The sequence below is a fragment of the Patiria miniata genome, unplaced genomic scaffold, assembly GCF_015706575.1.
Source record: "Patiria miniata isolate m_02_andy unplaced genomic scaffold, ASM1570657v1 HiC_scaffold_1, whole genome shotgun sequence".
Lineage (NCBI taxonomy): Eukaryota > Metazoa > Echinodermata > Asteroidea > Valvatida > Asterinidae > Patiria > Patiria miniata.
The window spans coordinates 17,791,434-17,804,831 of record NW_024037047.1 but is presented as its reverse complement, the minus strand read 5'-3'; the positions used below and the strand labels follow the sequence as shown (position 1 = coordinate 17,804,831).

Below are 13,398 nucleotides of genomic sequence, written 5' to 3'. Positions count from 1 at the left end.
TACTTGCCAAATTGTTCGAAATTTCCGTTAGTAGTTGCTTGTAATTCGGCAAATCTGTGAATGGGTGCTTGCAAACGCTGACTCAGTGCATGGGAGCACATTGCTATTATTCCTCGGTTCTGTGCTTAACATCACATGGCTGCAATCAGCTGAATGAGAACGTGTCCCAGATGCTGATTTCGGGCGCAATTCAAAACATGACTCAGCAACTTTAAATTAAATCAAGATTCTAGAATATTGTTTTTCTCAAAATAAACATCATTCACGGAGCTAAAAGTTCATCAGGTTAGTTGTTAAGCACCCTACTTTAGATTTTGAGCACTTTTGTTCAAACGAAAAAAATGCACATCTGCTAGTTCCGTGGATATATTGAGGAGACAAGAAGAATTGAAATTGTTTGTCAGTTGTGAACAAATTTGGATGCTTGACTAGGATCAACTAAAGTCCAGTAAATTAGTGTATCTGTCGCTTGATTATCCAGCTACATGTACTACAAGATTGGACACCAATTTTGAAAACTAAATTTGATCTTGCAGCTATTTTGGAATCAGAAATTGATCTGTTTGGGAAAAAATTGTTTTAATAGTTCACATTCTGTAATGATGATAACTGAAGTAAACGTCCAGTGTGTGCCATATGACATTGCATGCTGATGATTTCAACATAAATTAAACATCTAAATATGATGTTTCTGTTTGAAAAGAAATTTTCAAAAATTACTGCAACATACTTTTGTACTTTTATCATGTCACCAATCACTTTCATGAAGATGTCGTTGCTATTCCGGTTTCACATCCAATGAGGAGGAGGGATGCACAGCGGTTGGTAGAACAGCCGGTGACATCATTAACTACGGACTGACAGCTACACATCATGTTGACTTCACAGGTAGGTCTTGTCTGACCAACGCTAATGCCTTGAAAAGATTCCAAACTTCCTTATAAGGCATTCTGACAAAAAGACATGGAACTGGGCACAGGTCGTAGTGAAGAAAAAAGTTAAAAAACCTGAAGGAGGTTTTTTTTTCTTTTCTTTTTTTCAATTTTTGGATTTATTGATATTTGTAACCTTTGACATGTCTACAACACATATTTTATAGAAGTAGTATAAAAATTGTTCATCAATACAAATGTTTTTGGAAATAAACAAAGCATCTTTCATTGTCACAAATACAAAACTTGAAACTCTATATGCCCTCTTCTCAGGAGTTTATTTCTTTAGAAATGTTGGTGAATGTAAACTTTACACAGCCATAACCTGTCAACAGAATGTCCAAATGAAGTGCAACAAACAGTATTGTAAAGAGACTGCTATTAGAGAGGTTTCGCATGCAAACGGATACGTTTAGTGCGACGGATACGTCATCAGTTATGACGTCATACGCCACTCACTATCCGCTAAACGTGCAGACGACACGCATATCTCGCTCGCTACACGTAAGTGAAAAGCGGATACGGATAGCTAAACGTAAGTGTAAGCATATCCGTTTGCTTGCGAAACCTCCCTAATGTCTTTCCTAATACCTGTAAATCCTCATTCATCCTCTGCCCAGATCTGTCTCATTCTGCCGGAACACATCACTAATATTGATGCCTTGAAAAACTTCCAAACTTCCAAAAAGAAATGCGGTTGTATCTGCTTCACCAGTCTTTGGTCTCCATTGGGGTTACCTTCAACGCCTCAACCATCCCCTTTGAAGAATCTAGATTTGTCACTTATTTTCTTTCAGGCAACGCTTTTGATGTGTTCATCCTGATCCACTCTGAGCTTCCCTCTGATATCATCCCTGACACTCATTTCATCAGTCATTCACCTCCTACTAACTCTCTGGAGGTTGATAACTACCCATCCCTTCAGCAGCTTAGTGAGCAAGAGTTTGAGTTGTACATCAAGAGATTCAATCAAGCGCAGATGTGTGAGCGGTTTACTGTGTCTCATCGCATCAGACCAGATGTGGAGGTGTTTCCTGGAAAGACTTGGATGACTCAGGTAACTGTTCATGGTGCTGTGAGAAGTAAGGATTTTGTCTCCATCTTGCTACGTTAAATAGGCTCCCGGGTCATCTTGGCATGCCTGGCTAATGCTAACAGCTGATGCAGTCACCAAGCAAACAATGGTATATTGCATTCAACTTGGGAAGTTGGAGGTCATATAATGTGTTTTTGTGCCCTTCCTCAATGTATTTTATGAGCATTTTATACAATTAAAAGAAGTACAGTCTGTCACAAGCCCATGTGGACCATCAGTCCGGCGTTTATCTCTTGTTTCAGTAGCATGGAATGACTGAGAATATTTCTATTCCCCCTGGATAAGATGCTAGTCAATCGCAGGTTACTCCCTACATCCCCCAGCCAATGCTGGTAGCCATTTATGCTCCTGGGCAGAGAGGGGCAAGTGGGGGAGAATTGGCTTGCCAAAAGACACAACATATGGTCAGCAGTTGGATTCAAACCCCTGACCCTCTGATCATGAGTCACAAACCCTAACCACTAGACCACACTCCCCCACTATTTTATACTGAGGCGATGCTTGTTCTCTTTTTCTCCGTTGTCAATTCCACCAGGCATCCATGTGGTACTACTCAGCCAAACCTTACGACACACTTGTACAATTCAACGCAGAGTCTCGTCTCTACCACATACCTGACAACATCACCTTCAATCTGACTGCACCTGCTCCTAGCGCTCGTTTCTACATGTTACCACCTGCTGCTGGGGGCTCTAGTGCCATTGATTTCAGCGTTTACTCCTCGTCTGAGTGGCTACATCAAGTGACAGTCAATCTACGGGAGGAAAAGACGGTCAGGTTTGGCCTGGAGGTGGTTGTACCTAAGATCAAGTGCAACATGACGGTTTTATTGGCACTTCCTCAAGGTACATGAGTTGGGCCCCAAAGCCTGCTTTTCAAGTTCTCGTCATGTCTATCTTTTAAAAAGAAACTAATGTCTCAAGATTGTAGAGGGCAAAACAGTTCTGTCTCATTCCTGAAGACATGTTTGCCAAGTTATTGATACTATCATGATATGTGCTCAGAAGGTCTCTCACTTGTTGTCCCATCTGTTCACACCTTCACTCGCAGCACATGTTTTGCAATCTCCTCTCATCCCTTCACTGTATCTGCTCCAAAGGCTGGTACTGTGAGATAGTCTGCCAGCTTTTTTTTCCCTCGTCGGAACTCCTTACCTGAATCCAGTTTTCCATCAACTTGTAATCTATTCAAAAGAAATGTCAATAGGTATCTTCTGTTCCTATAAGGGAGCGTTTCAGTCGGGCTGAAAGCGGTATCCATTGCGATACCGGTGTTATTTTTTTGCGGTACCGCGCTCCATGCCCCAAACCTGGCTGACGAATGGAAAGCCATCAGGTCTGAATAACTGAATATTTATGAGGTCAAACGTGGAGCTCATTAAAAGCCCAGTAGGCTTGCCAAAGATTTCAAGTTTGAAAATGCCTTACTGTGTTGAATGGCCACGGGCCAGCCCGTGTACAAAAACCCCAGTGTACATGTACATAAAAGGGGTTAGCTGGAGAGCAATTAAGGGATCAGTGCCGCTGTAATTGGATCCTTTGTGAAGGACACTCCGTCAGCAGACCGCCAGCAGGTTGCACACTCCTCAACAATATTGTTGTAACTAAACTGCCTGTGTGCACTGACCTGTAAATAATGAGCTCATTATCATAGCCAGCTTGACTTAATCCTAATGTACCGCCAAAAACACCAGTACCGCAATGGATACCGCTTTCAGCCTGACTGAAATGCTCCCTAACGTGTCTTGTCTATAGACAAATCCGGCTTCAGCCATTTTCTTCGGTAGTACCAGGCCGGCACAAGTCACTCTCAGGTAGTACACACACGCTCCGGGCTCCTTCGACCAATATGAATACCAAAATGCACGTGCCCCTTGTCTTTAAGAACAGTGCAGCATGCGTGTGAGCGTGTCATCGCTGCAGTAAAATCTTCTAATTCTGGTCGCCGGATTCCACTATACTTCCTTTGTGGCCTACACCTTGAGTGGCCTTAATTGTGATAGTTGATTACCAATAAAAAATAACTTAACGGAAATGACTTTTGAATTGTTGTGTTTCTCACGATTGTTCCATTTTTTTTCTCTCAAGGTGATGGGTTCAAGTTTGAATCAGTCCGCATCACTGAGATGGGCAGTCAAATCATCTTCCCTACTGAGAAGCTTTCTAATGAGTCCTTGACCTCTGACCTTGATGGTAACAGGTTCTTCTATGCTGAGTTGCCTGATATCTATAGTCAGCCATTCACAATGGACAAGCAGAGGGTTGGTGTCTTCTATTATTCATTCATAAATACCTATGACAGTTTACCCATTCCTATTGGTCGAGAGCCCGTCATGTGGTAAACGGTTGATAAAACACCGGCTAGCTGGTTTTAAACACTTTTCCGGCATAACATGAAATTGGACTCCTGTGAAATCTGGTCCTTTTACCCTTGTATTGGTTGAACATTCACAATCTTCACTTAGGCATGCACAATACTACCAAGGAGTCCGTATTTCATAGAGTCCTAAATTCACCCTACAACGGCACTGCCGTGTTGTACACCATTGGAAAAGATAAGTGTCACGCACGCGCCAATCTCTATATAAAGAGAGTTTATTAATACTTACTTTAATTCCCTCTGTTTAAGTAATAACAAGAGGGTTTGTTCAGTTTGTAAATCAGCCTTTCTCTTATTTAGGAATTCAACTCTACCATCCAGCAACGCTTCAAGACTATGAGTGGGGAGCAGCGACCCTATCCCACAATGCCTAGCTGCCTTCCTGTCAACACCACGCACTATGAGAAGTCAGTGTTACTCGGATGCTTTCACAATGTGGATCATCACTTTGAAGTTGCTATGGCGACCAGGAATCAGCCAGATCATGTTAATGTCACCAAAGCGATGACGAGAAATCTGTGCCTGAAACTCTGCAGGTAGGATGTAAAATGCTTCCAAAGACAATGGTTCTATGGGAGTGCTGGTTCAAACTTGGGAAACATTATGACTTCATGACCAGAACATTATGACCAGAACAAGTACCATCACTTTTTCATTGTAGCCTGCTTTATTTGCAGGCCTCTTCAGTATCATTTTGCAGTGACATTTCAAAAGTGGAACCACTTGCAGATTATTTTTAGCAAGATTGGCACAGTTGTACTGAGATGATGAATGTAGGCTTTGTAGCCGTTAAGAAATCTGCGTTAAGAAATCATCAGTCAAGTTTGCATCAGTAAATGACAGATTGAGATATAATGGGTTCTGATTGAGTAAGCTGAAATGTACTTTGTTTTTCCTTGTCTTGTGCAGGGATGCCAATTTGCTCATTTCTGCTACCAAGAATGGCTCTGATTGCTACTGTGGTAACCACACTGTGTACCGTCGCTATGCTGCTGTAGCTCATTCCTTGTACACACCTCTCAATCGTACCTTCCTGGAACCGTTCATTGAAACTGTCTACTACGATTGCAACGAAACCAGGAAGGAATGGAATAACTATACCGTGACTCACACTTGTATGGATCAAGATGTGTATGAGACTTGCAAACGAGATGCAAATCGGAGCTGTGAGAATGAAACGGTGACAGAATGTCTTGAAAACTTTGCTGTTAATTGCCAAGACACGGCAGAGCTTGTATGCAATGAGACGATGAATCCTGAATGCCTGGCTGTGCAGGTTGAGAACTGCACTAGGAATGAGATGCAGTTATGTAATGGACTTGCTGTGAGGAATTGTGGAGGTTTAGCTCAAGAACCGTGTTTGGAGCAGGCTAGGGACAGTTACTATCTGATGAATGATTTCAGGATGACGGATATAGAACAGAAATGTTGCGTTGATGCCTATGTTGGTATTTGCACCGCTGCATACAATGTTTCTTGTTCGGTAAATGATCATGAGAATTGTTCAGTGGAGGTGAGAGAGAATTGCACCATGGAAGGCCGTGAGGTTTGCTTAAACACTTCAGGGACATTCTGGAACCAATCAGCGAGTCATTGTGACTTCCCAACTGTTACTAAACACAACGTGACGACATCAAACTGCACCTGGCAGTTGTTACATAACTGTAGTTCCTGTATGAATGAGGGTTTGGAGGGTTGTGAGGCAACATATCCGGGAGGTTCAATGCGAGGTTGCATTGAGGTTGCAATTGATGACTGCTTTGTATCATGTATCCATGAGGATTGTCAGGAAGAGTTTCATGAGGTACTAGTCAAGAGGTGGTATAGCAATTGTAGCCGAATGGAAGCAGAAAGCTTTGATGTGGTAAGTAGGCATCATTTTCCTTGGACTTTGGTTTCCTGATTTCTGATTTTTTATGAAATCGGGTCTAGAAATTAGCTTGTTAAGGCTTAAGGGTCTGACAAAAATTTGCCTATTTAATTCTTGAAGTCGAGTTTTCTGTTTTACTTGTGTTTGTTTTTGTGGGGTTTGTGTTGAAAAAAAAAATTCTGAACACGTTCACTCAAAATTTTGTGATAAAACCTTTTGTACATGTATATCTACCGGTATGAAAGCTGTGTATTCCTTGCTCATAATTCATACCCTGCACGATTTGGGGCAGAAGGATCCCCCCCTCCGGCCTCCCCCGTGTCCCTACAGTGTATGTCCCATGCACGCTCTAAACTACTGTTGCCTAATTGCACATCCCTACTACATATCTCAAAAGAATTCCTGAGATTCCGTGAACACAGTGATCAACACAGAAGAAGAGGAGTGGGTTCCCTCGTCCCTTATCCTGCTACATGTCATAGCTAGTACATGTACATGTATGTTTAAGTTTCCAAACTAAATGGAAGAATTTACATATTATGAATTTGAATAATGTCTGGGAACTTATACATTGATATTTACAGCTGTATGCAGCTAATTGCAGCCAGGATGTCACTACATGGCGCAATGTCACCAGGGAAGTGGTGGACATGGAACCAGTCACGTTGGACTATTGCAACATAACATGTTCAGGTATTGCTCTGAAAACTTGAAATCTGTTTCTCAGTTACTGAGGTTTATTCAAAATTATAATCATTGCAAAGTCTTGTTTATTAAAGATATAGTCCATCATTTGTAATTTGTGCATTTTGTTCGTTTGAAGCAACAAAAGTGCTCAAAATCTAAAGAAGGGTACTAAACAACTAAAACCTGATGAAGTTTCAGCTCAGCTTCAGCTGTATATTCCGAGAAAAACAGCATTCTAGGATCTCAATTTCAAATCAAAAGTTGCTGAATCATGTTTTGGATTGGGCCTAGAATTCAGCGTCCGAGACACGTTCTCACTAGCCGATTGCAGCTACATGCGATGTCGTGCACTTATCCGATGAATTATAGCAACCGCATGTGCGTCGTGCCAATGCTTGTGCGCGCTTCGCCGAATAACAAAAGGAACTACTAATTTAAATTTCCTACGGAGCGTCTTAAGAAGCACCGTTTGAAAGGCCTTCTTTCGTTGATTACTTCAAAATGACAGCTTGCCAGAAAGAATAATTTCACAGGGAGTATAGTCCCCTTACATTAAACCATTGCTATGACTCACACTATTGTTAAAAGTGTGGATTCGGATCTACGAATCTCTTACACTGGTCACAAAGTGTGGATTCGGTACGACGAATCTTTAGTAAAGTGTGGATTCGGAATTACGAATCCACACTTTGAACATGTCGGACAATTGTTCTCCATAATGAGCATGAATAGGACCGTCTGCATGAAAATTTGCTTTCCGAAAATTACCAATGCATCTTCACTGTCAGATTTTCCGCCGTCACTGCAAAAACTACTTTTAGTCAGAAAGAAATCGTCGTCTGAACTGTCCATTTTGACGTAAGGAGCCTATACACAGGTGTGTCGATACACATGCTAAACACACCAGGAAACAATGATGTTAAAACCTGACGCCACTTCTGCACTTGTGTACAACGTCTGTGGAGTCATTTCAAGTATTTCCTAACAATTTTGGAAACATTTATCAGCCCAGATTCATGTCTTATCATCGTTTTTGCAACGAATGGCCTTCATTGAGATGATATATGAAGAAAAAAGTGGCGTCAGGTTGCAGCATTCTCTCCAATACTTTTGTTGACGCAATGGTTTAAGTCGAAGAATACACTCGCAAGTGTGGATTCTTAATTTATGAATTCACTCGGCGCTTAGCGCCTCGTGAATTCTTAAATTACGAATCCACACTTTCTCGTGTATTCTTCTTAACATCTTTCAACCAAGTATCTTTTCAACAATAAGTATGCCAGTTACCTTTCGGGTAGCTGCAAATGATGGACTATAGCATAAACATGGGCCTATAAGAGGACCCATATAGTACCGAAGTGTGACATCATTTTGAACCGGGAATTGTAGTGCAAACAAATACGCGCGCGTGTTGGTTCATGGGCTGAATCACGCAGTAATGTCTCTTATACACATAATTGTGCATGTGATGCATCCACTTTGGAACTCTATAGACAGACTCTTCTCAGTGTGGGCGTTTTCATCAGCTCAATTGGGGGAGGGGTACTATTGCAAGTTGTATTATCCTATCACGGTAGAATTGCGTCAACACGACTTGTGAAATAATGTCCAATTACATGATATACAAATTGATGCAGAACACGCAAATCTGAGACAAACAAAACTTAACATACAAAATTCCATAGGGTTGTCTAAGGGGCTTGTTTAACTCTAACACGGCGATAGGTCAATTGTATCAAATGCTGTGGTTGCTATAGTGTTTCATGTAACATTTAAGTGTGGTTTTTGACTTGGCAGGTGATTGTAACTCAACATGTGGAGGTGAGGAGTTTGTCTTGATGTACGGACCTTTAGAAGGCTCCTTAGCACAGCAGCAATGTGAGTGGTATGCTGGTCTGTACAACAGTCAGGAGGTATGCTGATCCTTGCCTACATTTGTAGTGATGTTCATATCTTCCTAACTTCCAATTGAGTACAGACTTGACTTGATTGAACGAGGTTAACGCACATGTACATGTCAAACCTATTCACACTGGAGAAATCCTAGGAATGATGGGGGGTTGACACAAGGTTGAAAACGTGCAGCGTTTCACACTTGCAAACTAGTAACCCTGCGCCAACCCCATGTCATCCCTAAGATTGATTTCGCCCTGGATTAATCTCACTCCTGTCCCACACCAGTGTAGAAATTTTCAAGCTGGTTTGAAACTCTTGCCAGGGCTCAAAATAGTTTGACCGAGCAAAATAAGCTCAGTTCGCACAAAACAAGTGTGAAACGAAGGGGGATTGCACACAGGGTTGAAAAATAAAAAACCTCAACCCCGGGAGGCAGCTGGTTCATCCAGGGTTGAGTTCAACCCGGGTTGAGAGACTCTAGTGTGAAAAGGGTTCATGCATTCCCAGCACCCTCATGATGGCATATTGATATTCCCTTTTATTTTCTCAGTGCTGTAACGACTGTCATGTATGGGTGCAATGAGGTGCATGTTTGTATGTGGCTTTCCAAACGCCTGGAACTCTAACATCATGCTGGCTGCATCATGAACTGACCATGCTTGATCTTAGTTTTCTGTGGTCTGCAAATTGGATTCATATTAGCTCAAAAATTTAAGTTTGCTGAGAGCAATATATTGGCTACATGACCATCGTTGCTTAACGGCAGTACAGAATAGAAGCCATTAGGTTTGTATGTCATTAATTAATACCGGGTGTACAACATTGTATTATTGTCTCAGGATGTTTTCAGTGTGGAGTTTGAGTTGTCCATCACACCGCTGCTAACAAAAGACATGACTGAGATCCTGCAGCCTTTCATCAGCTATGATCACGGGATAGACAGAAAGCCAACTATTCTACCGTTTGCACCGTATCGACTTGAGGTGAGTGCAGAAAATGTTATCTTGCTGTTGATAAGGGTTTAGTTTCATGGAAATATGGTGATGGTTGCTTAACCAGTTTGCACCGGGATTATTTTGACAAGAACCGAAAGAGGCACGGGATTACTTTTCACTTGACCTCAAGCCAGGGAGGTTGAAGCCATCACCCTCGTGGAGCACATTTGTATTTCTGGCCTCTCTCGCTGAGAGCGAGTTGCTGACAGATTTTTCTGGGCTCACTCACTGCAGGTTTATCATTCATCTGATCTAAATTGCAGAAAACGTTTGCGTGTATACACGTCCTCCAGCACGAACTGGTTAGTAACAACTTTGTTTATCCCTTATTTTCTGCAAGTGGTGTTTTATATTTTAAAGAAATCATCAATTATGACAACAGACACCTGTTTTGAATTGTTGCTGACAGGCTGGAGCTATCTGGCTGGATATGAATGTCTGGGTTGCTCCTGATACAGAAGGATTTGTTCCTGGGTAAGTGGCACTACAATCACTTCAGTCACTTTCAGAGGTTGAAATGGGAATGTCCGGCTGTGTTTCCTATAAGCAGTTAACCCTAAAAGGGCCGGGGGCGGGACATTTTCCGTGATAACCTCTAAAAAAAATTTTTTCGCGACCCAAGCTGTTATGACTTTTTAGCCTCAAGCTTTGCGCATCTTTTGATACCAAAAACATAAAAATCGGACCACGGGTTGCCGCGTAGCGAAAAATTTTCCAGCGCTATGCGCCGTGAAAACTGAATTTTCGCATATACGTCGTGTACACAGAGCAGAATTGCCATTCGTACATATGAATAATTAATTAGCCATAATTCCAAAACCCTTTGACCTATAATCATGAAATTTCTTGGGTATGTCAAGGAAGAGTTGCTCTATGCATGTATTGAGTTTCAAAATTTTTCGTCACTCGATGGCCGAGATCTTAGGGGGGGGCCGAATCCCCCCCCCCCCCCCCCCCCCCCCCGGCTGAGAGATGGTCAAAATAACCCGGCCCCTTTAGGGTTAAATGACAAAAGGAAGGAAGACTATTAACCCTAAAAAGGCATTTCCCTGATGTTGTTGCAACACAATTTTTTGATTGTCCTAAGTATATTTTCTGCAGCTGGTGTCCTGCAGTCATTCTAACCAATTATATTCGAATCAGACGTAACATTCTCATTTCCCATTGACCAAGCTCAGTGAAGATGCTTGACATGTGACAGAGTGTCAACTACAAACTGCAACAATGAACCCTTGTTTTGTACTCAAAATGGATGTCTTTATAAGCATGCCAAGTTTCAATAAGATGGCAAATCCATCCCCTGCCCATCTGTAGTTGAGACTACTTGGGAAGGGTTTAGGTAAACATAGCAAGTCATTCAGCAAGTGATACTAATGCTTCCAGATGGTTGTGGGCACTCAACCAGTAATTTTACGCCGTTACAATTTTGGGAGAAGAGAGAGTTGGAATCCTGGTACAGGCGTGGGCAAAAACCCGAATATAAGCCCTGGGTTTTATCTATCTCATTTTGTCCAACTTGTTAACAGAGATGTGTTGGAGTTCTACACCGAGGTCTTCCACAACCCTCTGTCCACCCTGACAGCTAGAGATGTCTCCATTGTCTGGATGTTCCCAACCTACGTTGAATATGTCAACTTGACTAATCATCAGACATCACTACATGATTACAGCAAACTGCAGCCAGTGCAAGCGCTCAGAACGGACCCAACAAAAGGATTTCAGTTCTATGTGAGTTGATTATCAGTATCAAGTAGAAAGGTACAATCCACCATATCATTAAACCAATTTATCCACATAACTGCAGATATCCTTATGTGCATAAGTGCGCCTAAGGCAGTACATGATGATGTCACCCCCTTCTATTTATGTAAATCCTCGGAATGAGTTGGGGGTAAAATTATAGTCCTAGAATTTGAGGTAGGGCACATTGAAGACATAGCAAATTGCAAGTACTTGGATTCGAACCCAGGACCCTTCAATCAAGAGTCATTAGCGTTAACCATGGAGCTTTGCTAGAGGGTTCCCTTCTCATTTGTGTTTTCACTCTTATTCTCCTGACACCACTGATAATGAATCTATCTTCCCAGGTGCCTACTTTGAGAAACACGGACATGATATCATTTCACTTCCTGGTCAAGCTTGACCCCGAGAGGGCGCTAGCACAGGGAGAGTATCACATGGTTGCATTGGCTGAGACTTATTACTTCTCATGGGATTTGTACAATCCCCATGAAGATGAGTATAAACACAATGTAGTGACTCACTATCACGACGTCATTCCAACCAAGATCAGCTTTGAAGGTAAGTCACTAAAAACAAATGTTAAAACAAGTAACGTCGTAGACTTGATTTTGAGGCTCCAAATTGGCTCCTTGCACAAGTACCCCTGGGAAAGACATTCGAATGCATTGTCAAAAATGTCTAGCACTCACGCAAAGACGCCATGTTCTGTGTACATGTAGCATAAAATTAGTCATGCATACTTCACGCTATACGTGCACAAACCAGTATGAGTACGTAAACCCTGGCAATTGTGGACTTAGGACAAAAGTGTCAGGGCACAAACAATACGTCCGCGATTGACCAAACGTCCATGATTAAAATTCGCGTACAAAACCAACAAGAGCTGTTGCTAAAAAGTTAGTGCAAACAAGATGTTTGCGAAGATGGGTGCACACATGGTGTGTCCCATCCATAGGGCTCTCGAAATGGTCAAAAAGCGCCCTCTCTTGTTTGCGCTGTGTGGGTCATTTGTAAAAAGAAACATTAAAACAAGCAACATCATAGACTTGATTTTGAGGTTCAACATAGAACATACACATAGTGGAGTGATTTCCTGTCCAAAGAAAAGTGGTGTTTTATTTGAAATTGATGTTACCATGCTTATTATGTAAGCACAGTGTTTATATTTCTTTTCATTGTTGCAGTTCCCACTTCATACACAGGAAGACCGGAGCTTGAAGGTAGGACAGCGTCATGTTTTATTGTCTTTGTTGTTGAGTAAGCCACACAATATGATCAACAGTTCCTGGTAATGTCACCATGTTCACATTGTCCTGTACTGCCAAACTATATTTGAATAATTATATACAATACCTGGCCCTTAGCTTTCAAGGTTTATGGATTAATTTTGTTGTTGCACACCACAGATCTCAAGTTGTCTACCTACAATGCCCTGTATGATGAGGTCCACAACATCATGTATGCATGCTTCTATAACAACACTAAGCATGTGTAAGTATAAAACTGAATGGATCAGAGGCATAATGCATGGCGAGTAAAAAAAAATGGAACACAACTGTGGAACACAATATGTTTAACTTTTAAATTGAGGTTTTAGCACTGGTGATGTTTGAAGACAATTGTTAAAACAATTCTTGAAATCGCTTTTTTGAATGAAACATAGTTTAGAGTCATTTCATTTAAATGGTAATATAATTTTGACGGATTGAGCAATTGGAAGTAATTTTTTTCATCTGAAAGGAGTTTATTTAATTGGCTTACCACTCATTATTATTTTTGGTGCTACATCCATTCTTTAAA

General features: G+C 41.5%; 1 protein-coding gene across 4 annotated transcripts in view; it reads left to right on the top strand.

Moving 5' to 3' along the window:
- Positions 1-13,398, top strand: part of LOC119724119 — a 50,374-nt gene that overhangs the window by 28,461 nt on the left and 8,515 nt on the right. For all 4 annotated transcript variants that reach the window (XM_038195056.1, XM_038195045.1, XM_038195061.1 and 1 more), the window contains exons 21-34: positions 770-888; positions 1,730-1,989; positions 2,564-2,873; positions 4,116-4,288; positions 4,708-4,943; positions 5,317-6,271; positions 6,862-6,970; positions 8,762-8,877; positions 9,700-9,843; positions 10,265-10,329; positions 11,382-11,583; positions 11,943-12,156; positions 12,783-12,818; positions 13,005-13,089. In XM_038195056.1, the coding sequence (XP_038050984.1) occupies positions 770-888; positions 1,730-1,989; positions 2,564-2,873; positions 4,116-4,288; positions 4,708-4,943; positions 5,317-6,271; positions 6,862-6,970; positions 8,762-8,877; positions 9,700-9,843; positions 10,265-10,329; positions 11,382-11,583; positions 11,943-12,156; positions 12,783-12,818; positions 13,005-13,089 (3,024 nt within the window). The remainder of the gene's footprint in view (positions 1-769; positions 889-1,729; positions 1,990-2,563; positions 2,874-4,115; positions 4,289-4,707; positions 4,944-5,316; positions 6,272-6,861; positions 6,971-8,761; positions 8,878-9,699; positions 9,844-10,264; positions 10,330-11,381; positions 11,584-11,942; positions 12,157-12,782; positions 12,819-13,004; positions 13,090-13,398) is intronic.